At 52.8% G+C, this 22,822-nt stretch overlaps 1 protein-coding gene across 1 annotated transcript; it reads right to left on the minus strand.

The window, feature by feature from the left end:
• Nucleotides 1–1,627: 1,627 nt before the first annotated feature.
• On the minus strand, nt 1,628–22,602 carry BMF (Bcl2 modifying factor; the record flags this gene model as incomplete). Its single annotated transcript, XM_080808787.1, is given in 7 exon segments — nt 1,628–5,678; nt 17,957–18,117; nt 19,543–19,839; nt 21,967–22,047; nt 22,050–22,094; nt 22,481–22,536; nt 22,538–22,602. Coding segments are annotated over 7 exon segments (807 nt in total). The 3' UTR covers nt 1,628–5,576.
• Between the last annotated feature and the right edge of the window lie 220 nt (nt 22,603–22,822).

Consider the following 22,822-nt stretch of genomic DNA (forward strand, 5'->3'; position numbering starts at 1 on the left):
TAGCCAGTAAGCTGCAGAGCCTGGGTTCAGACTTAGGCAGTTGTGCCTTTACCATCTCAAGGGACTTCCTTTGGAGGGATCAGAGAGGGAGAGAGGGAGGAAGAGGTGGGACAAGGGTGAGCTTCTGAGGTTTCTAGCCTGGGCAACTGAGAGCAGCCTTGCCCTAAGTAGCGGCAGATGACTTGAAAGACATTCCTCTCACCAATCACCTACTAATTCCCCGCGTACCTCAGAGGAGCTGCTTAATGGGCTCGACTACAACCCAGCACGTGCAATGTACAATAACACCCGGATGTGGCACCAGGCCCCGCTTCTACCGCACTCCAGTAAAAATAAATCTCTCTGTCCAAATATAGAGTGGTCAGAAGTGCCATGTTTTACAGGACAAGAGGCAGTTATTTGGCATTAAAAATAGACAAGTTTTGGCTTCGCTGCAGATCTGGGCAAGAGCACTGCTATTTCCAGATGGAAACCTGGGCGGATGGAGTTAGCCCCCCTCTGACTGACTCAGCTATTTAAAAAGCCTGAAGAGAAAATTACATCCCCTCTCTGGGCCTCAGTTTACTCATGCATAAAATGAAGCGGTAAGGGGCGCCTGGGTGGCTCAGTCGGTTAAGCATCTGCCCTCTGCTCAGGTCATGATCCTGGGGTCCTGGGATCATTCCCTGCTCAGGGGGAAGCCTGCTTCTCCCTCTCCCTCTGCCACCCCGCAACTCACACACTCTCTCTCTCAAATCAATAAAATCAATAAACTACTTTAAAAAATAGAGGCCGGGCACGGCAATTGACATGAAAGCTCCCACTATCTGTGAGGGTAGGAACTGGAGTCCAAAGTTGGCCCTTGGAGGAGAGCAGGGCACGGCAATTGACATGAAATCTCCCACTATCTGTGAGGGTAGGAACTGGAGTCCAAAGTTGGCCCTTGGAGGAGAGCAGGCCTCCTAAATGACAGGGAGCCCGCACGGATAAGGCGACCTGGCCCTTCAGCTTGCAGCTCACTGCTCATAGGACCAGAAGTGGGGCTTTTTCTGCGGATTTTCAGAATTCTGTCAAGGGCTTTTAATGACCCTTTTGAGTCAGACACCTTGTTAATCCACAAAGAAATGCAAGCCAGAAGTCCCCCTCCAACCAGCACACCTCCCTGAGATGCTGCCTTGATAAAAGGAAGCCAAAGACCAGCTAGACACAGGACAGGAGGGTGGGCGGTAGAGGGGCTCCTAGGCATTTTTGGGGTCACCGAGGCTGCCCCCACTGAAGGCCTCTGCCCTTCCCCTCTGTTCTGCAGACCAGCGTTGCTGACACATACTCATGGAAAAGCAGTAGGCTCAGAGAGGGCACATCATTCGCCCAAGATCGTTCAGCTGGTGGACACTGAAACTGCATCCAAATCCAAGTCTGGATTCAAAGCCCGGGTCTTTCCACCTCATGGGGCCTCTCTGTTGCTGCTAACTGTGAGGTCAGCACGGCTCCTCTCCACTCTCAGAGGGGACAGGAAGTCCTGACAAAAGCAGGGAGCCTGGGGCTAACTCAGAACAGCAGCCAGAAACAAGTCAGGAGTCTCTAATTCCCTAAGGGATTCCCTTGGAGTTTTATCACACCTTGAAAAAGAAAGACCAGCTTTGCTTTAAAAGGTTTTATTAAGAATTGTACCAATTGATGGGGGAGAATATACACACACATACATGCATGTGAAGAACAGAAAGCCAAATATTCTATACAGGTTAATGGATCCCCATTCCCCTCCCTCTCTTTTCCTGTCTCTCTCCCAGAGGCAGAGTGCCTAGAACCCAGGACAGCTAATCTGGGCTGAACAAAATGCTACATTCTCACTGGGTCTCCCCCTGACAGCCCCTGTGGACCCAGGGAGGGGGTGGCCCGCTGGGCGATGCTCACAGAGCAGGGAGAGGCACCGGCTACCGGTGCAGAGACGGGGCGGGGAAGACCCGGCTGCTGGCTCCCAGCTCCCATGGCCCGTAAGGCTGCCTTATCTGTGGAAGAGCTTGGCTTTCTGTGTTATTCCCGTGAAGCTCCAAGTCCCCACAGGCTGAGGTGCCCCCTGCCCACAGTGTGCCCAGAAGGCTTCGAAGGGCTGACAAATTAACCCCTTCCTGGACCAAGTCCAGCCAAGGTCCAGCATCCCACCAGGGACCTGCCTGTACCCAGAGGGCCTTGCAGCTTCTTGCAGCCCAGGCTGAATGCTGATTCCCAGAAGACCCGCAGAGCAGTGGAGGCAGAAGTCTTTTTGTTTTTGCTGCTCTCCACTCTCTGTAGCCCCTCTTCATCAAGTCCACCAAATGACACAAGCTTGCCAGCTCTCACTGTGCTTGCTCCTTGCTGACCGGGGCAGGTGCAGTGGCTCCCCAGCCCCCACTGGAGGCCGTGGCTGGACCATCCCAAATAATACTGCCCACCCCCCCCCCCCCACTGCCTTCTATGCCCAGGCTGGAACCACACTTGGATGAGTCTGGGCCACTGGGGACAGTGAGACAAGTCAGTTGGGCCCCTCCGAGTGTTTGGAGAACGCCTGACACGTAAGTTCTGGAAACGGACTCACACCCCTCAGGGCTTGGGGAGGTCACTGGGAGGTGATCTTTCTCTCCCTTGCACTGAGCAAGGCCACGGGGACAGCTCTCCAGCAGCCCAACATCTGAAGCAGGCAAAGGCAAAGAGGCTACCCCAGGTCCTCCACCTCACTAAGGGAGTCAGATGTCTGGCCTGGGGGGTGGGGGTTCTCTCCCCAGTTCTGTCTACCAGCTTCCAGAAACTCGAGGGTTCTGAGTTAGAAGGGCTGAATATCAGGCTTCCTCCCTCCAGGGCTTTTCTATAATGAGAGGGAGGTTTCCAGCCCCTCACCCACCCTTCACCCTCAGCAAACCACAAAAACTCCACAAGTCTTCAGCTGGTTACAGGTCAGGAGCTGGGTCAGAGTCTCCCTCCCTCCAAATCTGATTCTCCACCCCCTAACTAGAGACAGCCAAGCTCTGGGGGATGGGGGGTGGGGGGTGGGGGCTGGAGATGAGGGAAGGGGGCCCAGAGGGAGGGATGTGTCTCCTGAGGCTGGACTTGAGGAATGTTCAGACCAAGTCACCAGGCAGAGGGGGAAGGGGCCAGTCTAGATCACTAGGCCAATTAAAACCAGCCAGCCAGGAGGAACCTCTCTCCTTCCAGGGGCTGTTTACCTCCTGTGTGTTTTGGGGGCAAGAGAGAAGGAGGGGGGTTTTAAATTGTGCCCCAGCTTGCTTAGGACAGTGAGTTAGTTCCTGGCTTCCCATAAGATGGAGACAGTGCAGTCAGATCACCGTCCACCTGGCCCCAGGCTCAGTGTTCAGGTGGGCTTGTCAAACTCTGGGCTCAGTTTCTTAGGGCAGGCCACAGGACATCTTACCTGGGCCTGCCAAGATCTCTGAAGCTGATGGCTTTGCCTCTGCACTGAGGCCCCAGACCATTTATTTGTTCTCTCACTCAGCTCCAGTGGGAAGTTCGCTAAGTGGGGTTCAAAGTGGCTAGCAGAAATCATCCTGGTTTTCTTGTGTGCCATTTGGAATACACCGGCAGTCTGCCTGTCACTGCCTTGGTCCAGAAGAGGGGAAAAACGGCACATGTCCAATGCACATCCGAAAACGGAGTGGAGACACGCAAAGAAGGCTGGATTTCACAACGGTCAGCATGTCCCGGAGCTGGTCTTCACCTGTTCCCTGGGCTCCTCCTTGTAAGCAGGAACCCTTCTTCTTAGCAGACAAACCATGGTATACACCCTGAGAATAGAATTCTAGCCAAGAAGAGGTAATACCTCCAGAACATCCAAGCAGAAGAAAACAAAGGCTAATGTACAGTCTGAGGTCCTGCACCTCAGGGCCACTGGGAGCCCATATGGCACCTTCGTGCAAATTAGGAAAGTCACCCCTTCTTCTGAGCAGACATAGCCCCAAACTAGGGCATATAGCCTGGAGGGTAGAGCATGAGCTGAATTTTAGCTTCCATTACCTTCTTCTGCAGGTGCCCTTATGCAGTGAACAACCTGCCCAACTATACATCCAGTAGATGAATGCTTCCTGAAGACCTCCTCTCTGTAGAACTGGAGGAGCTTGGGCTTGTTTAGATTTGAGCGTCTACTTGGACTCCTCTGATTTCCTTGGGTAGCCCTGAGGTCTTCTCTAGCCACGGAAGCCACCTTTTCTTTGGGCATTGCTTCATGTTAGCACCAATGTTACCTTTTCTTACATAGGCAAAAATTATAATTTAATTTCTACGTGTCTGGTTAACAGATTCCCTGTGTCTTTTCAGATTCCCCGCATCTGCTATCAGAGCTGCCGGCCTGGCTGCTTTCAAGTCTCTCCATTAGTGCCACAGCAGGTTGAGAAGGGAAGTTCAGAGGCAGCTATGAGCCCACTGAGCTCCAGAGCACGCCCTTCTGGCCTCCCTGGAAGCTGAAGGAAGCCAGGAAATGTGTACCCAGCTTTGACGGTTCCACACTCTAACCATTGTCTGTCACTCTAAAAGACACGTTTCAGCTGACAAAGCCATGGAGTTGGCTTCTTCCTGTATCCCACTAGGTGCGGAAAAGGAATGGGGAGAAGCGGGAGGAGGTATGTTGTTTCCAAGGAAACCAAGGGCTCTGGGTTCCTCTCGGGCTGATTTTCACAGGTGGGATGGCTCCCACGTTCCCCAGCCCCGCTGTAATCCTGCCCTTCGTGCCTCAGAGTGCGCAGATAGAGGGGAGGAAACCAGTCTGTTGGCTGGGTCTTTTGAAAGAAGAGCTGATGAAGGCACAAGCTGCTAGTTATGGCACGTTCCTTGGCTATTTGGCTCATCCATGGTGGACACCCAACCATCCTCAGGCAGCCAGAGGTAGCAGGGGTCCAGCACCTCGGGCCCAACGCTGGGCCTCTGAGTGGGAACAAGTAAGACTCGAGGCCTACCCAGAAGTTTGGTTCATTTTGCGGCACGTTTGAGGGGTCCTTGGAGAAACCCAACCCTCCCTGAGGTCTGCTGGAGATGACAGGGGCTGGGCCAGAATCCCTGAGCCCTTGGGGCTGGCACTGGCTGGGCTAAAGGAGAACCCAGATATGGAGCTGGCTGACTGGCCTCGTGGAAGTTGCCATGCTCAGCTGGAAAGCCCCTGGCCGAGGCCCTGGGGAATGAAAGCAGTGTGACTGGCAGATCTCGGGCCCGTCCATGGTTGAAGGCTGATAGCGTTGGCGGGACCAGGAGTCTAATCCAGTCTCCTATTTCTTAACCAAGCCGCTGTGGGAAAACTACATCCACTGGCTGGAGAACATCACTACCTGGTTATCTTTAACAACCACTCACTGAAGACTCGACTTGTCAGAGCCCTTGGGAGGTCCCATACCACAGACCCATCAGCCTCCACTTCAACAGTGTTTGACAAAGGCCCTCATTCCTGGTCGAGGTCCTGAATGGGGAGAGAGGTCCCGTGTGGGGTATGTCTTATGTACACAGAAGAGAAACTTGGCAAATGCAAATGCAAAACAGCAACAATCAACTTCACAAGACACAGTGTCAGTCCTCGCTGATGTCCTTCCTGTGGTGCCCTGGACAAAGAGGGCGGCCCAGCCTCACCTGGGACCCGCCCCATTCCTGTTCTCATCAGCGTTCAAAGCGAGGTTGTGTAGGAAGAGAAGGATCTGCCACCACACCCGATTTTGGTTTTGCTGGTGCTGAAAAGGCAAAAAAAAAAAAAAAAAAGAAGAAGTTAATTCCTAAAAGGAGCCTGTAGCCTCCACAACTCCCAAGTCCTTATCATTCCCAATAAAAGTTTAGATCGCAGTTGTCTGGAGGCAGCACTTTAATCCTATCAGGACAGCAAACTGGGGAGAGGAGGGGGGGATTGGAGTAGGGGGGCGATGAGGGAGAGATAGTTGAGTTCTCCAAAAACAATGGCAGTTTTAACATTAAAAAGAAAAGACCAGGCTCTTTATGCACTGTGCACAAGAGGATTAAACTTTTTCCCCTGCTTGCTGGATTTTCCAGAGTTTAGCCAAGTGCTGCTTTTAATCAGATTGGCTCCTGAGCCCCTCAAACCTCAGCTGCATGAACAACAAACTTTCTTCAGAAAGAAAGAGAAGAGGTGCCCCCCTCGCTCCCCCAACTCCAAAGTAACACAGAGAACAAGGGGGGAAGGGGGGAGCCTCCATCTGCAAGTGATTTGACACTGTGAAGGTCAAAGGGTTAATCTTCAATTTAAACCACACTGCTGAGGCAGCAAAAATCTGATTTCATCCAGTGCAAACACGCGCATACACAGAGACACACACACACACACACACACTTGTGCACCGCCCTCTCTCCCTTCCCAGCATCTCCAGCTCGCTGCTGCTGCCCTTTTTATAGCTGCTCTTGACAGTAAGCCATAAATAATCCCTCTTGGAGCACTTTCCTACTGACTGGAGCCAATTAAACGTTAAGCAAGAACATACTTGAAAACAAAACAAAAACAAAGAATGCACACTACTCTCTGGAGGTTATCCCAGGTCCTACTGTCAGGCAAGGAAGCTGGGGGCAAAGGTCAGGGGTCAGGCGCTCACAGGACTGGGGCTGGGGCCCCGCCCACACAGGTACCCTTTCCCAGGGGCCAGTGGAGCCCCTCCCCCCTCCACCAGAGGGGACTGGGGTGCTGGAAGAGGCGGTCTTTGTTCTCTCTTTGTCTGCCAGGGCAGGAGGACTGGATTGGGGCCCTCTCCACGGGGTCCTCAGTGGATAGGGGAATAAAAAGCCAGCATGCCGGAAGAAGCCAGCATGGGCTGGACCAGGCTCACTGCAGCTTCCCGGTGAAGTGACAGCAGAGCTGGGCCCTCCCTGGGCTCTCTTTAACCACTGCCCCAGCCCCTGCCTCTCCGATGAAGAGGACAGGCTAAGTCAGGGGCAGAATGAAAGTGAGCTCAGGTCGCCTGCACCCTTGGAGCTTTGTGGGGGCAGCTGGCCTTGGCCTCCTGGACTTTGCCCCAGGCAACCGTGCAGGTTCTGTGTTCCTGCCACCCCCCCAACCCCCCAATCCCCCGCTGGCCTTGGGCCACTAAGGGGGGAGAGGTGACCTGCAGACTGAGGCTGACGTCAGGGCCCTGCTGAGGCAGGTGAACAGAATGCCCCCCTCTGTCTGGGGCAACAGCGAGCCCCTGGCCCCTGAGGAAGAGAGGCTGGAAAACCACCCAGAAAGCTGGAGCCCAGGCCACTGCCAGGAGGGGAAATCGGGGTGTGCCACAGAGGAGTCCTGGCAGACTGCGGCAGGAGACTGATGGCTTCCTTGTGTTTTGTAAACAAAGATGAGTAAAAAGAGGAAACACAGCCGGCTTAACAAAATCTGGTTAGAGTAAAGCAGCGTGAAAAAGGACTCAGCTGCAAAACCTGAAGGCTCTCAGGCCTGCCTGCAGCAGCTGGGCAGGGCACCCCCTCCTCCTGCTTCCCACCCCCAGCTGCTGCCCAGGACAGGTGCAAAGGTCATGTGGCGGAAAATCCAGGAAAAGACTGGTCCCCGGAGAGGCCTGTCTGCTGGAATTCCAAGTCTTCTCAGGTGCTTGTTTGAAAAGACCAAGCAACAATAACAACCACAATGATATAAGAATAGTAACACTGAGTATGCCAGGCTCTGTTCTGAGTGTTCTACATCCTTGCTTCTCAAAGTGGGGTCCGTGGACCAGCAGCCTCGCCATTCCCTGGGAACTTACTAGAAATGAAGATCTACTGAATCAGAATTTGCATTTTTAACAAGATCCCAAAGTGACTTGGAGACATATTAAACTCATTTGGCCATTCTCAACAGCCCTATGAGATTGTTCTATACCATCATCCCCATTTTACAGATGAGAACATTGAAAGAGTTCAATAACTCAGCTACAAGGCTACCAAGTGGCAGGGACTGGATGAATTCCAACCTGGCCCTAGAGCAATGGCCTTACCCATTATCATTATTTTCTGAGTGCCACCATACACCTTTCTTTATGCCAAAGCAGACCCTCTCTCCTCCCCTTCTCTAAATTGCATCAAAATAGCCCAATAGCCAAGGAAGGGAGATCATAATTCTATGACTTGCGGCCTGGGCCAATCCCACTTCTGGTCTTGTTGGGAGACAAAGGCAGGCCACACAGGCCCACCACTGGGAAGGACCCAAGCCCCATGCATCTGCCTGTGACAGGCCTTGGGGTGCTTGGATCAGCAAGGAAGGCTCCCTGGGCCGGGAATCAGAGGACCTGGCTGTAAGCAGGGGCTTCCCACCAGCCTGTTTGTGAGTCCTCACTTCCCTTATAGGAGAAATGCAGGCACGGTATGAGATCAGTTGTTCCCAAACCTGACCACGTCACAGAATCCACTGACATGTTATTATAAATATGGAGTCCCAGGGTTCCACCCAGATCAACTGGGTCAGAATCTCCAGGGAAGCAGCCCAGGAATTTGTACGTTGAACAAATGCTCTGGGTGACATTTTAAAATTTTATCTGTTTATTTGTTTTTAAGGTTTTATTTTTTTTTAAAGTAATTTCTACACCTACAATGGGGCTCGAACTCACAATCCAGGGATCAAGAGTCACACACTCCACTGACTGAGACAGCCAGGCGCCCCAGGGTGCCATTTTAAAAATCAGAAGTAACATTTATGGTATATTTTAGTCATCAAAGTGATACATGTTAACAGTAGAAAAATTGGAAAACACAAGAAATGAGAGAGAAGAAAATAAAATTACTTGTGATCCTATAGCTTAGAGGAAAACATTTTATGACTGGGTCTTTTTTTTTTCCCCTCAGTCTCTTTCAATCTCTTCCCATCAGAATGATGACTTGGCCAAGCCCGAGGTAAACCCTGCCCAGGTGGTTCTGAGGCAGCCAGGCCACAGACAGGCATTTGGAAACCACTGAGGTGCTTCCCAACCCTAAGGTTTGTGATGTGAAGTCTGTCATCCACAATTACCCTCAGGATTACAACTCCAAGCTCCAACGGCTGAATCCAGCCAGCCTACTGGAGGGTCTGGCGGGGCCAGGAGACCAGGCTGTCCCATCAGGAGTCAAGCTGGCTGTGCGGCAGCCACGAGACCAGCAAGCACACAGCCTGGTAACCGGTCCTCAGCCTTAGTAGCCCCTGCTCTGGGCACAAGCCGATGCCACACAAATTCCACTCAGTCTTCTCTTGCCACAGGGCAGCCCCCAAAAGGCTCTGTTCCTCAACCAAGCTGCCTCATACCAAAATTATCAACGAATGCCCTGATTACGAGGAACAACAATAAATACAATATTGAAAAAAAAAATTAAACAAAAGGGCCTGACCAGAAAGGAAAGAAAAAGGACATGAAGGGAGGCCAATGAGAGAAACAGTAAGGAGGAAGGAAATCAACATTCAGTGAACAGGATGAGATACACAAAGACACCCAATCGCCACGGAACATGGATGCTTCTAGCAGAAGGTGCAGAGTAACGGGGGAGGAGGAGGGAAGCAGGAAAGAGTAGGCTTGGCCTCTGATGCTTAGGTGCTTGGCAAAGCACGGGGCACAGAACCTGAGCTCAGGGAGTGCAAACCCCCAGAGCAGTGCCCAGCTCTCCCAGACTCAGCTTGAGCAGCCTTCTAAGTCTGGGAACCTGCAAAAAGTGGGGGTTCTAGGAATGCACAGTCAGGGTGCCCTTAGGGATCAGGAGGCTGAGGTACAGGGGATGGGAAATTGCTGGGAATTGAACGTTACACCAGAAGGCCTCCAACTGAGAGTTGAGAGGGTAGGACCAAGGCATAGGGGAAAAATAGAGGTGAATGCCCCAAGAGAATGGGATCTGACATGGTGGATAAGAACATCCTCTTCATGGGCGCCTGGGTGGCTCAGTCATTAAGCGTCTGCCTTCGGCTCAGGTCATGACCTTGGGGTGCTGGGATGCCTGCTTCTCCCTCTCCCACTTCCCCTGCTTGTGTTCCCTCTCTCGCTGATTCTGTCAAACAAATAAATAAAATCTTCAAAAAAAAAAAAAAAAGTATCCTCTTCAGTTAAGAGAGCACAGACAGGCATTGGAGACCTCAGGCTCTTCTTTCTCCATCCCACTTTCTTGCTATGGTCAGAGCACAAAGGTGATCCAGCTAACAAGGGCTCGAGTCACCCCCACTGTGTACAAGGCACAGCAACTGAATACACAGCCACACGTCCTGTGTAACGGGGAGCGTGCAGGGGCACACAGTAGGTACTCATCAAGTGTACACTGGGCCAACTACAGAAAAGTCAGCCCTGCAAGATAACCCACTTGTCTGAGGCCAGCAACGACTGATGTCTGGCCAGGTCTAAAGATGTACTTGATGTGATAGGATCAGCCTCTTGCCTAGGGAGAGGCCCAACTAGTAAAAGGCTTTTCTTCTTCTTCTTTTTTTCTTTTCTTTCTTTCTTTCTTTTTTTTTTTTTTTAAGAGCTGGCTGTGGTGTCTGACAAGGTTGGATTACACAAATCAAACTCTGTTTCATCCCACGTGGGCTCTACCCTCAGCACAAAAAGTGTTCCCTCCCTTCACTGGATAAGAATCTCCCTCTGCCTCTCTCCCCTTGGATCCAATTCACACCCTCTGGGGGCTTTTGTGTGTCACCCGTGTTCCAGATGCTCCAGCAAAAGCTAATTCACCCCCGAAGAACTAGAGCAAAGAGCAAGCCTACACTGTGGCCAGGCTTAAAAAGAACCCTGCCAGTTTACCAAAAACAGACAGCAATTTATAATATCTCATACCTTCCTATCTTCCTATTTCCCTTCACAAAGATCTGGAACACAAAGTACAACACGTTCTGTTGACCCCATTGTACAGATGGGGAGGTAAAGGCTCAGAAACATTCCCCCAAGCACGTTAGATTGCGGGGGGAGGTTATTCTGACTTCTGACTCCAGAGTTAGGTTTTTCCAGTAAAATGTTACAGTGTGTTCATTCACATCACAGCAAGTAGCTCTAACTTTTCAAAGAGAAGAGCCACTGAGCCACTCCCCTAGTATGTTTAAAGACATTGTTTCCAGATCATTAACTATTTAGTAAGGATGCTGTGGACCAGAAAAAAATAAACCTTCCAGAGGCAGAGCTAACCAAAGATCAAACAGAAATAAAGGGAAAACTGCTCTGAAATTATAACTTCAGATCATGTTCTGAAACTACACTCAGTTTCTTTCAGATGCAGAATTTCCTATCTCCTGTTTTGCAAGGAGTTGTTTTCCCGCCTCTTTCCCTTAGCCATCATAGTCCAAACCCACCCTGGCCGAGGCTGAGGGAGAGAGCCTCGCCACGGAGAACAGGAACACAGAGATAAGAGAGACGTCAGGAAAATTCCACTTGAAAGAAGTTGAGAAGATGTTTTTGTTCAATTCAGCAAGCTCTTATCAAGCACCCAACTAAGCACTTTTATCAAGGACCCAAGCTAAGACCTACGAAGGATACAAAGAGGAGCAAGATGTCAACTGTCCTCAATTATCTTACAGTCTGAACGGAAGACAACAAGAGCATAGAAGTAATTTTTATGGGAAACAGAGGCAGGTCAGGGCAGTGAGTGGGTGCTCCCTCATGCTCCTATCTTCCGGGGGGTGCCTGGAAGCAGAGACGGGTTGTGGGAAGACCACAGTTTGAGGATCAGTCAGACCCACACGGCTCTTAGCATAGCCACTTAGAACATAACTTGGGCACGCTGTCTCCTCTGTGTGCCTCAGTGTCCTACAAAATAGGGATAACAGGATCCAGAGGCACGAGATTACCATGGTGATCTAATGAGAGACATCCACGTAAAGCAATGTGCCTGGTTACTGCAAGGAGCAGATCACTTCCCGTGGGGAGAACAAGGAAACCTGTGCCCCACTTAACCTCGCTAAGCACTTCCCTCAACATCCTCTCCCTCAGAGCGCCTGCCCTAGGAGTGCTAACTTCTAAACAGACTTATGAAGTCCTGGGGAAATCCCTGACTTTTCACTCTGAGATGGGCCAAGACAGCTAGAGGCTGCTGGGCTTAGAATTCCAGGCTGCCAAGCTGAGCAAGGGATTCTGAAACTCACAGGGCAGCCTCTTGTGTTCAGTGGCCCACTGGAAGGCTTCTGACCCAGATGCTAGAGGAACGAGTGATGTGGCAAAATGGAAAAGAAAAAAAAATATCCCTGGCCAAGAGCTTCCTCAGGGCAGCCAGCAGTGCCAACAGGACCCGGAGGCCACTGGCTGCCACGATGGTAACACACACCTCTTTCTCAGGGAAGAAAGGGTAGCTCAGGGCCGGCTGGGTCTCAGAGGAAGACAGGAGAGTTTCCTCTAATGCAACTGCAGGCCACTGGCTCCAACCATATCCCCAGAGCCTCTGGAGGCTGGAACTCCTGGGGCCCTTCCCCAACCTCCCACAAGGATGGCTCTGGCTCCATCAGCCTGACAACTGCTCCATCAAGCTACTGGACAACTTCTTCAGAACTCAGGAAGGAATCCTGGTGTGTGTGTGCTCTGGTGGAAGGTAAAGGAGACAGGGGATTGAGGAGCAGCAGATCTGCCATGGGGCTCCAAGACTGTGGAAAAGGAGCCCCCAAAGCTCTGACTCCCAAACCGGGGCCTTGGCAGCTGGTTGTTCTTGTCCTGCCCGGGGCCAGTTCCCTAGCCAGGACAAGGTAAGCTAAGCATGGACGAAGGCTGGACCCTCCTCCCTACCACATATACTGACTGTTCTCATTCTGGTCATGGAACATGCCCTCTCGGTTGCCAGACATGATCAAAAGACAAACCAGAAGGTTTTCTTCATCCTTCTTTTCTAGTGCCTCTCTCAACTCCTCCTCCCATCACCCCCCTTCCCCCCTAAGGAGAAAACAAAACAAAACAAAACCCAGTCCCATCCCCAAGGCCTAGCTTGGTGAGGAGGGAATGAACTATCCGGAACTACATGGCCCTTCTCCTGGAAGAGAGAGTAGTCAGGTGCAAAGTTGTGTGGGGAACTCGGCCTCCAGTCAGCCACGCTGATGACTCAGAAGCTAAATATAGTGAGCGATATAAACAGAGCCAGCCACAGAGCAAACACAGGGCCCCCAAGCCCCGGCCTGGCTCTCACGCACAGCGGCCCTCCACAGCCCCTCCCCCAGCCTCACTCTTCCCCAGGCACCCTCCTAGGTAGATCTCCCACTGCTGGAACAGAGGCTGGCCCCACAGGGACCTTCTCACTCTGAGGTGAATCTCTGGGGCTCCTGCCCAGGGCTGCCACTTCTAGGGCCTGAACAACCTCATTAGCCACAGTCTGAGCCCCCAAAACCACTCAGCAACAAGGAGGGGAGCCCAAAGGGTCAGGAAGCAGTCAAGGGCCCCCTAAACAAAGGATGCAGGCTGTTGGCAGATGTAAACACCACTCTCTGGGTACAACTTCCAAGCAAGCTCCCTAAGAACTATAAAGGCAGGTCCAAGCAAAATCCTAAAATCATCTTTTGGCACATTTCTCCAAGCGTTAAGCTGCCCACACCTTAATAGTTATACATATGATAATCTCCACTGGGCTTTTATATTCTCTGCTAGGTAGCTATTAGAAATGGAGGTTCAGAGAAGTTAAATGATTTGCCTGTAGACAGAGAACTCATAAGTGACAGAGGTGGAAATTTGAACCCAGATCTGCCTTTAAGTCTAGGATCCTTTCTGTGATATTGCCACAAAAAATAGTTTTTAGTGAGTGGCTAACGTTTTCCTCAGATTTCATTTTCCAGAAAGTCTAATTACTACTCAGGGAATTTCCAAATCTGACTATTCAGAATGAAGCCACTCCTGGCCCAAATGAAAAAGTCATTTCCAACTCAAAGAATTCCAATGTTCTTGTAGCTTTGCTCACTCAATGGTCTACAAAGGCTTTTTTTTTTTTTGAGGATTCTTGGCTTCTTAACATTACCCCATCAATTTCAAGATGGTGCCATTGGGATAGGAGACATTTCTAAGAGGAGGAGACAGCAGCTACTGTCCATTCTTAGGCCCATGTTGGAGGAGACCATGGCAAGGGGAATGGAGTTTCTACTAGAACCCACACCTTCTGACCCCAGCAACCCAGAAACACAGTGAGGAAGCAAACTTGCACCTGCTCTTCGCTGTAGAAGCTGGATAGACACAGAAATACCAGGGTGCCTTCACAGAGCTGAGTGAAGGTAGGCTGTGATCAGCAGATCACCACAGGTCACCCGCTGCAGAGGAACAATGAGGAGAACATTCCAGGGGCATCAGGGTGACTCAGTCAGTTGAGCATCCACCTCTTGATTTCGGCTCAGGTCATGATCTCGGGTCGTGAGACTGAGCCCTACATTGGGCTTGGCGCCCAGAGCAGAGTCTGCTTGTCCCTCTCCCTCCACCCCTGCCCCTCCACTCTTTCTCTCTCTAAAATAAACAAATAAAATGTATATATAAAAAAAAGAGGGGAACATTCCATTCCCAACCCCGTCAAGGAAAGAGGGGGCGTGTGACCAGGTTGGGAAGGGCTTTTATCTCAAAGCACCCAGCCTCTGACTCTCTTGCTGCTTTGGAGACCCACAGAGCCAACAAAAAGCACCTCACGGACATTGATGTTTTGCCTTCAAATTCTTGCCTTTCCATCCAGAGGAGCCAGCCTGAACTGATCACTAAGTATGTGGTTGGCAAAAAACTGAGGTTCAACATCCAGTGGTATCTGCAACATTTTGAATTGGGGGTCATGCTGGTGTACTCGGTTTGCCATAATGCCATCCTACAATGCACTACCCCATCATAGTACCCCCCACCCCCTCGGCTCCACATCTCCTAGGAAGAAGTTTTTCCCTGACACAGAAAAAGAGTAACTGAGGTCCATAACTAGGGACCAAAGGCAGACACTCACACTCCCTACAGGACTCAGGGACCAATGGCCATTGTCTGGGACACCATCCCAGGTCTGAGGAGAAAGGAAATAGCCAAGCCCTCTCAACACCTTACTGCCTCTTGGGTTGTGTTTCCTGGCTCCCTAAACTCGGCCTCTAACGACAGGGGATTACCATCCTTCTTTAAGGAGAAATATAAAAGGCCAAGGCCCACAAGTGAACAGCTTGGACACCGATTTCTCTGTGCAGGGCAGGTGGAGGGGAGCTCAGGCAAGGCAGTGCTGCTAAGGAGCAGCCTGATGGGAAGCATGGGAAATGCATGGTGAACTGATTAGAACAAATATGAGGGATGATCAGGCTTCTAGACAGACAACAGGAGACCCACATTAAAAAATACCTACTGTGTTACACCTGGAACTTTCAGTGGTATTTTCTCACTTAATCTTCACAATAATGTTCTGGGGTGTTGGCTCTAATTTACAGAGAAGGAGCTAGAGTTCACAAGGTCAAGGGCCTTCCTGATGGCTAGTGGGTGGTAGAGCTGGTGTTCAAAAACCGGGCTTTTGGACTTTGGACTCAAAGCCTAGAGACTTAATCCTAAACCACTTTCTTCCTAGCACCTTGGCGTCCCTGCCTGCAGAGGAAGGGACTAGGAAAAGAAAAGAAAAGGATATAGGAGCCACAACAGTACTTTCTAGATACGAAATATTAGACTGTGGTTTATGTCATAATCAGGGTCAGAAAATGACTCACTTCTTAAAGCTAGCTGCTGAAAGTTCCTCTGTGTGCCAGTGACCTGTGGCCATTACCCTAGCCCTTCCTGCAGGATGAGCTCCTGGCGAAGGTCTGTGAGCAGGGTTAGTGGGGAGGACAGGGTTAAAAGCAAGAGGATTCCACAGACAAAAAGCCTGGTTCTCTTGTAATGGAAAATTTGGGAAAACCGGCTCTGGGCTAGAAAGGCTTAGCCAACTAGCCTCCTGACTGTGAGACAGGAGTAGACAGCAGGCAGGAGGGTAAGGGACACAGGGAACTCAGGAGCCAGCAGGGGTGAGGTGTAGACCACCAAAGGGGAGATTCTCTGTGCTTTTCCTTTGGCTGCTGCTCTGCCCCTCCTCCCAGGCTGGGATAGCCCTGGGGATAGCTCTAGCTGATAGCTTGAAAGATACCCTCAAAAAGGGAGCCCAGGACTGGGGGAAATGGTGCCAAGCAGCAAAGAGCAGGTCAGCTCTTGGGATGAGGGCTGCGTCCTCCCGTTCAGGACTGAGTCATCAAGAAAGGGCGCTGGGCTATGTTCTAGTCCTGTCTTCCCAGCCTGCTCCCAAGCCTATGAAGGGCCCACCAATGGATGTACGAATATTCTGGGAAACAACTGTTGAGAGAGATCAGGTCTACTGGGAATGAAGAAAGTTGCCTTCCAGGGGCACCTGGGTGGCTCAGTGGGTTAAGGCCTCTGCCTTCGGCTCGGGTCATGATTCCAGGGTCCTGGGATCGAGCCCCACGTCGGGCTCTCTGCTCAGCGGGGAGCCTGCTTCCCCCTCTCTCTCTGCCTGCCTCTCTGCCTACTTGTGATCCTTCTCTCTGTCAAATAAAAATAAAAAAAAAAAAAAAAGAAAGAAAAAAAAAGAAAGTTGCCTTCCAGACAGCCCTCTAGATGGATCTGGGAGAACCACAGCCACTGTGCCTTCCAGCAGCTCCAGCATGGGGACTGGAAGCTTTGAGGTGGTCTCAGCCATAGGCCTCTACAACCCGGCTAGAGTGAATGGGGAGGGAGGAGGCCAAGAGATGGAAATCCAGAATCAGTGAGCCCACACATGGAATGAAGGGGAGACTCAAAGCCAAGTTTCCAGAGGAAACTTGGGACTGGAGTAAGGGGCCAATGGAGGAAGCTAAGCTGCCTTATCACCTAAGCATAGGGCCCCCCTCTCTTCCAGATCACTAAGGGACTGGGAGAGCCAGCCAGGACCAGGTCTAGCCCCAGATTTCCCTCAGAACTCCTTGGCAGAAGGCACTAAACATATGTAACCCCCAATGGTCTGTTCTCAGGTGGCCAAAAGATAACTTCTCTCTCCCTTGGCGTTGGCAATGGTTTGGCCTTTTAGTCAAACCCACTCTGATCACCTAAAGTTACCCATCTAAACTCAGGGTCTGTCCAGTCGTGATGAGTTATTCATTCTCTTGACTCTAGACACACACACAAACACACAGCCCACTAGCCAGGACTGCCGCTGAGGCAGGGATTGTGTTCATCTCCAGGTGCCGTGACTTTGCTTCTGTGGTGGTTGTCCGAGCACGGATTCAGCCTTGGGCCCCCCTCCCTGCCTCGGCAGCCATCCAGAAAGCCAGCCCAGAGAGGAAGGGTTAAGTGCCCAGAGGCTGGCCCAGACAGCGGCTGGCTGCAGAGTGGGGCAGCCTCCAGCCGTGGCACGGAGGGCTCCCCCAGCACGAGCCTGCCAGCCGCCGCCTTTGTTGATGGACTGCCACATGCTCGGCGGACACGCGATGCTCCACCCCTGCGGGGCCAGTGCCAGGCTGCCGGCCAAGCGACCGGCCGCCAGTCTGGAGAGACTCTCCGAGGTACTGCTCTCCAGAGTCCCAGGTCCCGTTCCCAGACAGAGACAATGAGGAGCAGCCTCCCCAGCTGGAAAGTGTCAGGTTACAACCGGTTCCACCACTTTCCCCCATTCAGGCCCATCCCTCAGCCTTGGTTGGCCTTGGTTACCCGGTTCCCACCGCACCTCAAGTCAGGCACAACACCCCCCCCCCCAACCCGCCACCGACTGTCCAACTGTCTGTCTGCACTGCAGCAGCCTGAAAATCTTCCCCTTGGGTCTGGGAGGGACAGTCTCCCAACGTGGCCTCAAGCAGACACACCATGTCACACAAGGCTGGCTGCAGAAAGCCACCCTGTTTCCCCAGGAGAGATGGTAGTGCTTCCTAACAAACCGCTGGACAAACCGCTCTTGGGAAGCCTGAGCTCAGAGAGGGCAGAGAACCAACTTGGAGCTCAGAGATGGCAAGAGTGCTCAGCCCATTGGGCCCAGCTGGTTCATGGGACTCACAGTGGCCAAGGCCAAAACTCTGGCACCATCTCCATGGGGCCTGGCAGAGACCGAGTTGCTGAGGCAGGTCCTAGCCCCCAGCCCCAGCAGACTCTCCCCCCACCCTGCCCCAAGCCCCCATGCCTACTTGCTGCATGTGAAGCCGATGGAACTGGTCTGCAATGCACTGAAGCTTTCGGGCAATCTGTACCTCTGCTCGATGCTGCCACTGCCCTTCAGGGGGCTGGTCCCCGAGGGGCAAGCCTGCAGGGAAGCTGGCAGGGAGAGGGAGCCGGTAGCCAGCGTTGCCTGCAAAGACAGAGGGCCCACATCTCAGCGTTCTCCACAACTGCACCATCCACCCTGTGCCTACCACTCCTGGCTGAGGCCTGGGGGGCCTGAGGCCTTGATCAGACACACTTCCAGACGTGGACAGCCCAACCTGCCTGCTGCCCAAGCATCTAAAAGCCGATGCTCAGAGGGAGGGAAAGGTCCTAGCTTTCTCCACTCCCAGGAAGGGCCAGGGCAAAAGGACTACTATGTGTGTGGGAGCCCGCCAGCCTTCTGTCTTTATTTACCAAACTATGCTGGACCACAATTTATTTTTCATGCAGTAGCAGGTTGAAGCTCTTCTCTGGAAAAGCTCCAGAGGCAGCTCTCCAGAGTTCCTGGGTTGAGCAAAGCAAGGCAGGAGAAAGAGAAAACCAAAATGTGCCTTCACTTTTTCCTCCTGGCTGGTCCCAGGTCCTGAAGCTCTGGGCAGTGGTGCTAAAACTAGGGAGAGAAAACTCCTCAGACCCACTGAATAGCCAAGTTCCTCTCTGGAGGAGCCCCAGGCCAGACCGCAAGACCTCGAGACCAGCGCTGCGCCCTACCCAAGTGCTGGCAAGCGAGTTGCCGCTAGGGGTGCCCGCCCGCCTCCTCTCTCTGTTCCCTCTTCCCTGCAGCCCGCCCCGTATCCATCTTCCCCACCTCCCCAAAGTACTACTGGGCAGCTCCCTTGGGAATAACTGCAGTGTCTCCTTGATAGGCTCCCTCAGACCTAGCAAGACAGCCTCCAAACCTTTCCCCTCCCTCTATAAGCTATTGTGCTAAAAGAAGAAAGCGGACTGAGTGTCTGACCCTGTTCCTTCATCAGAGGAGGGCACGTTACTCATAAAACAAACCACTTAAGCCCACAAATGAAGGGGTCTTGTCTGATTGAGCCTTGCAAACTGTCCTTGTGCTGGCATTGAGCCCCAGCAAGCCCAACCTCTTTCTCTAGTTCCCCTTGCAAGCACAGAAAGTCCCAAGCGACACCTTCTGCCTTCAGGAACCTTCCCTTCCAGAAAGGGCTGGGTTTTTCCCTTCAGTGGGGGATCCCCCAACCTTCTCTGGGGCCACATTGGCCAATGTATGGAAGACATATCACTCCCAGGAACACAAAAGGATGTCAAGCCCAAGGCCTAGGTACCCTCTCTCCAACCCCAAAACACACCATGGCCCCAAAGATCCCTGCAGAGAAAGGGACAAAAAGGCAGAAATGATGGCTTCACCACTTGCCTTTCTTGGTGCCTGAGGAGCACAGGTGAAAAGCAATACCAAGCAGAGAAGCAGAGTGACAAGAGTCGAGGAATCCATAGCCCCTGTTGTTCAATTTGGGGAAGGAAATAACAAAGTGCAGGTCTGAGGAGGGGAAGTCCCCTCTTTTCCCCCAGTCTCTATGGGAGGAGTCTTGAGGCTAAGAGCACTCACCATAAAAGAGTCGCTGGGGTTCTTCGGTCACCCCACAAGGCAGCATGACACCCTGACTCGGGGAGGCCGGACTGAGGGTCTGGGTGGCCTTGTCTTCCTGGCTGGTGGGTCGAAGCCCAGGGCCACAGCAGTGGGTGAGAGGGAAGAGATGCAGACGGCTAAGTGGGTAGTCCAGCTGGCTCTGGGCAAACAGGTCAGCGGAGAGCAAGCTCCCAGGCTGGGTCCCCGGCTCCCCATCCTCTGGCTGGAACACGTCATCCTCCAGCTCCTCCACACACTGAGGCGGCTCCATCTCCCCTGTTAGGGTGCAAGGCAGGCCTCTGGGATGCTGCTCCTCCCTGGGCCAAGCCTGAAGGATTCGCCTCCCCTTTCTTCTTTCCTGCTTCCCTTCTTATCTGGGGAAGTGGGGCCAGGTACCGAGGACAGACAACCGGTGATAAAGTACTACCACGGCCTCACTGTCCAAGGGTGCGCCATACCTCAGCCCTGGGCCCTGTCGGAGCCACCCCCCGCCTGGGCCTTTTCTTCTGACCCAGGCTGGTTCCGGTCACGAAGTCTGACTGCTGTTGACTCTGAGCAATAGCAGAGGTATGATCAACTGCTCCAAGCATGCAGGACACCTGGGGAAATGTCAACAAGACTAGACCCTGTGAGTGGCTGTGGGAGGGCAGAGGGTGCTGTGACGTGCTGTGACGGGCAATACACACCACGCTCACAACACACAAACACACACACATACTCACTCACTCACTTCCCTGAAGAGTAACCACCCAAGCTCTCATCTCAGTCTGAGCTGAGCTCTGGCTGGGCAGCAAAAAAACAAAAGCCAGCAATCCTAGGGCTGCTGGGGTTCCCTCCAAACCCACTAAGCCCCGCCCAGCTGCCCATCTACTCTGGTCTCCACCCTCTGCTTGCTCAACACAGCAAACAGGCTCCACGGTGTGGTAAGCGTGTGTCCTGGGACAGAGGGCAGAAAGACCCAAGTTAGTCACTGCCCTCCCAGCACAGCAGCAGCTTGGCCTAGAGGGGAGGTCCAACACCCGGCAGTGTGGCCAGCCTCCCCCAGCTCGGCCTACTTGCTAGGGCCCATGACTTCAATCTTCTTTCCCCACAGTCTACCATTCCTGTCAGTGCTGAACCTGAGACTGGTATAACCTTCCTCACAGAAGGAAGTGAAATTCAGACCTCTTTCTGTGACCTCACTCATTGCCTCTATACTACTCAGGTTGTCGAGAGGAGTTTCTTGGTGATAAAGAAGTTCCTCTTGCTCCACCTGACGGCTCTTGGAAATATGAGCTGGGAGCCACCCAGCATCTTGAGCTCCCAACACAGCTATACACACACACACACACTCTGTTACGGTCCCTGGGGCAACAGAAGCAGCAGCTACCTGAATGGTTAAGGATATAGAGATACTGTTTGTCACTGCCAGATTCAATTAGAGAGCCCCTGGGAATTCTGTCTCCCAGTCCCTTGCCTTTGAAGAACAAGCCAAATGGTCTGTGGGTTGGTAAAGCACTTAAAGGAATCTCACTTAAATTCAGAATTTTGGCTTCCCTAAATTTGAGCTGTCTCTGAGGTGCTTGCTTCAATCCTCTCTCCATCCCAACAAGCCCGTGAGCTATCTCTGATCGCATCTCTCCCCTCTTCCCTGGTGAGTGAGGAGACGCTGGCTGGGATGGCAAAACAGGCACATGGTGTTCTTTGGAAAGTATTTCCCAAAAGAGGGGAGGAGATCTTCAGCTCATCAGCACCAGGAAACAAAGTTTCCGGTTAAAAGGACCAAGTGCTGTCTTGCCAGTTACCTGGCAGGGGCTCCCCTCCTGCCCTTCAGCCTTTTCTCTGCAAGCTGGCAATCCCAGCCTAAAAAGGGGCCCACCAAAGCGAATCACAAGCAGCAGTCATTGTCTTGGTTTTTCCTTTGAAGCCTGTCACCTCCCCCTCCCCCTCCCAGCAAAGCCCCAAAGTTCAGCCCTTGCCTGGACTGGACTGGACTGTGGGGGAAATGTAGCCATAGGGTGTGTCTCTGCAAGCCCTGGGGACCCTACCCATTCTCCACAGGAACTGCAGGTGGCTCTTCTGTAGGTAGGAACCTCCTAAGGGGAGCTGGGCAAAGTCAAAGGTAAACTGGGGTAGGGTAAAGAGACCCTCTTCTTCCCTTTACCTGAGCTGAGGAGGTCATGTCCAAACTGGTAGGAGGAGCACACTTCTTGAGAGCACAGCCTGGGAAGGCTTTATTCCTAGCAAGGGGAACCAAAGCCCGCTGGAGCCATTCCAGCCCCCAACGGCTGTAACAAGGATGCTGAACTTAAGACTCCTCCTCCCAGAACACAGGAGCCAGGCACTCTGAACCTCTATAGGAGTTAAAATCTGGGAACGCACACATACATGCATACACACGCACCCACACGACACACAGCAGACCTGGGTGACTCCAGCAGAGAGTCTCAGCCTCCGAATCGTGATGCCAGGGCTCCGCGCCAGGGTCCAGCGTGACGAGCACTCAGGGGCTTGGCGCCCAGACGCAATTGGGAAGGAGGGAAAGAGCCCAGCTGTTAAGGAGAGGAGCCTTCAGACTCCGCAGGGAGGCTGGCCGCCCCACAACTCCCTGTCCTACCCCAAAGTCAGATCCAGAGGCCCGGCCGTTCTCGGGAGCCCAGGTCTGCTCAGCAGTGAACCGCAGGTTCTCCTGCCCACCTGGACCCAACTCCTTGCTGTCTGAAATGCTGCTACCCCCAAGTTCCCTCGTGGAGCAGCGCACCTAGATGAGGGTTCTGCACCCCGTTCGCGCACCCCAGCGCTCCAGTCCTTCATGATCACCCCTGACGCCCGCAGCCCAACCCTTCCCGGGCCCCCATACGCAGCACGACTCCTCTCCCCACTTCCCCGAGGAGGTGCGATCCAACTCCGCCCGGTCCCCGGCCTCCCGCGCTCTCACCGGGCTGAGGCGGGTGGCGGGAGGTGCGGGCAGGGGCGGCGGCGGTAGCTGGCTGGCTGGCGCGGGAGGAGGCCACTGTGCACCGCGCGGTATTGTTTCCAAAATACGCCCGCTCGGGGCATCCCGCAAACAGCTGATGAGGCCCCGCCTCCGGCGCGTCACGCCCACGGCTGGCCAATGGCGAGTGGAGCCCCAAGTCCCGGGCTGGGCGGCTGCCAGGGACGGTCACGAATGTACGAACCTTCCCTTGGAAACGTTGCAAGGGGCCGAGCGAAATTCCGGCTCCCGTCAGAAACGCAATTAGAGCGCTATAGTCCGCGCAGATTCTGTTCCTAACGCAAG

The sequence above is a fragment of the Martes martes genome (genome assembly GCF_963455335.1).
Source record: "Martes martes genome assembly, chromosome: 7".
NCBI lineage: Eukaryota > Metazoa > Chordata > Mammalia > Carnivora > Mustelidae > Martes > Martes martes.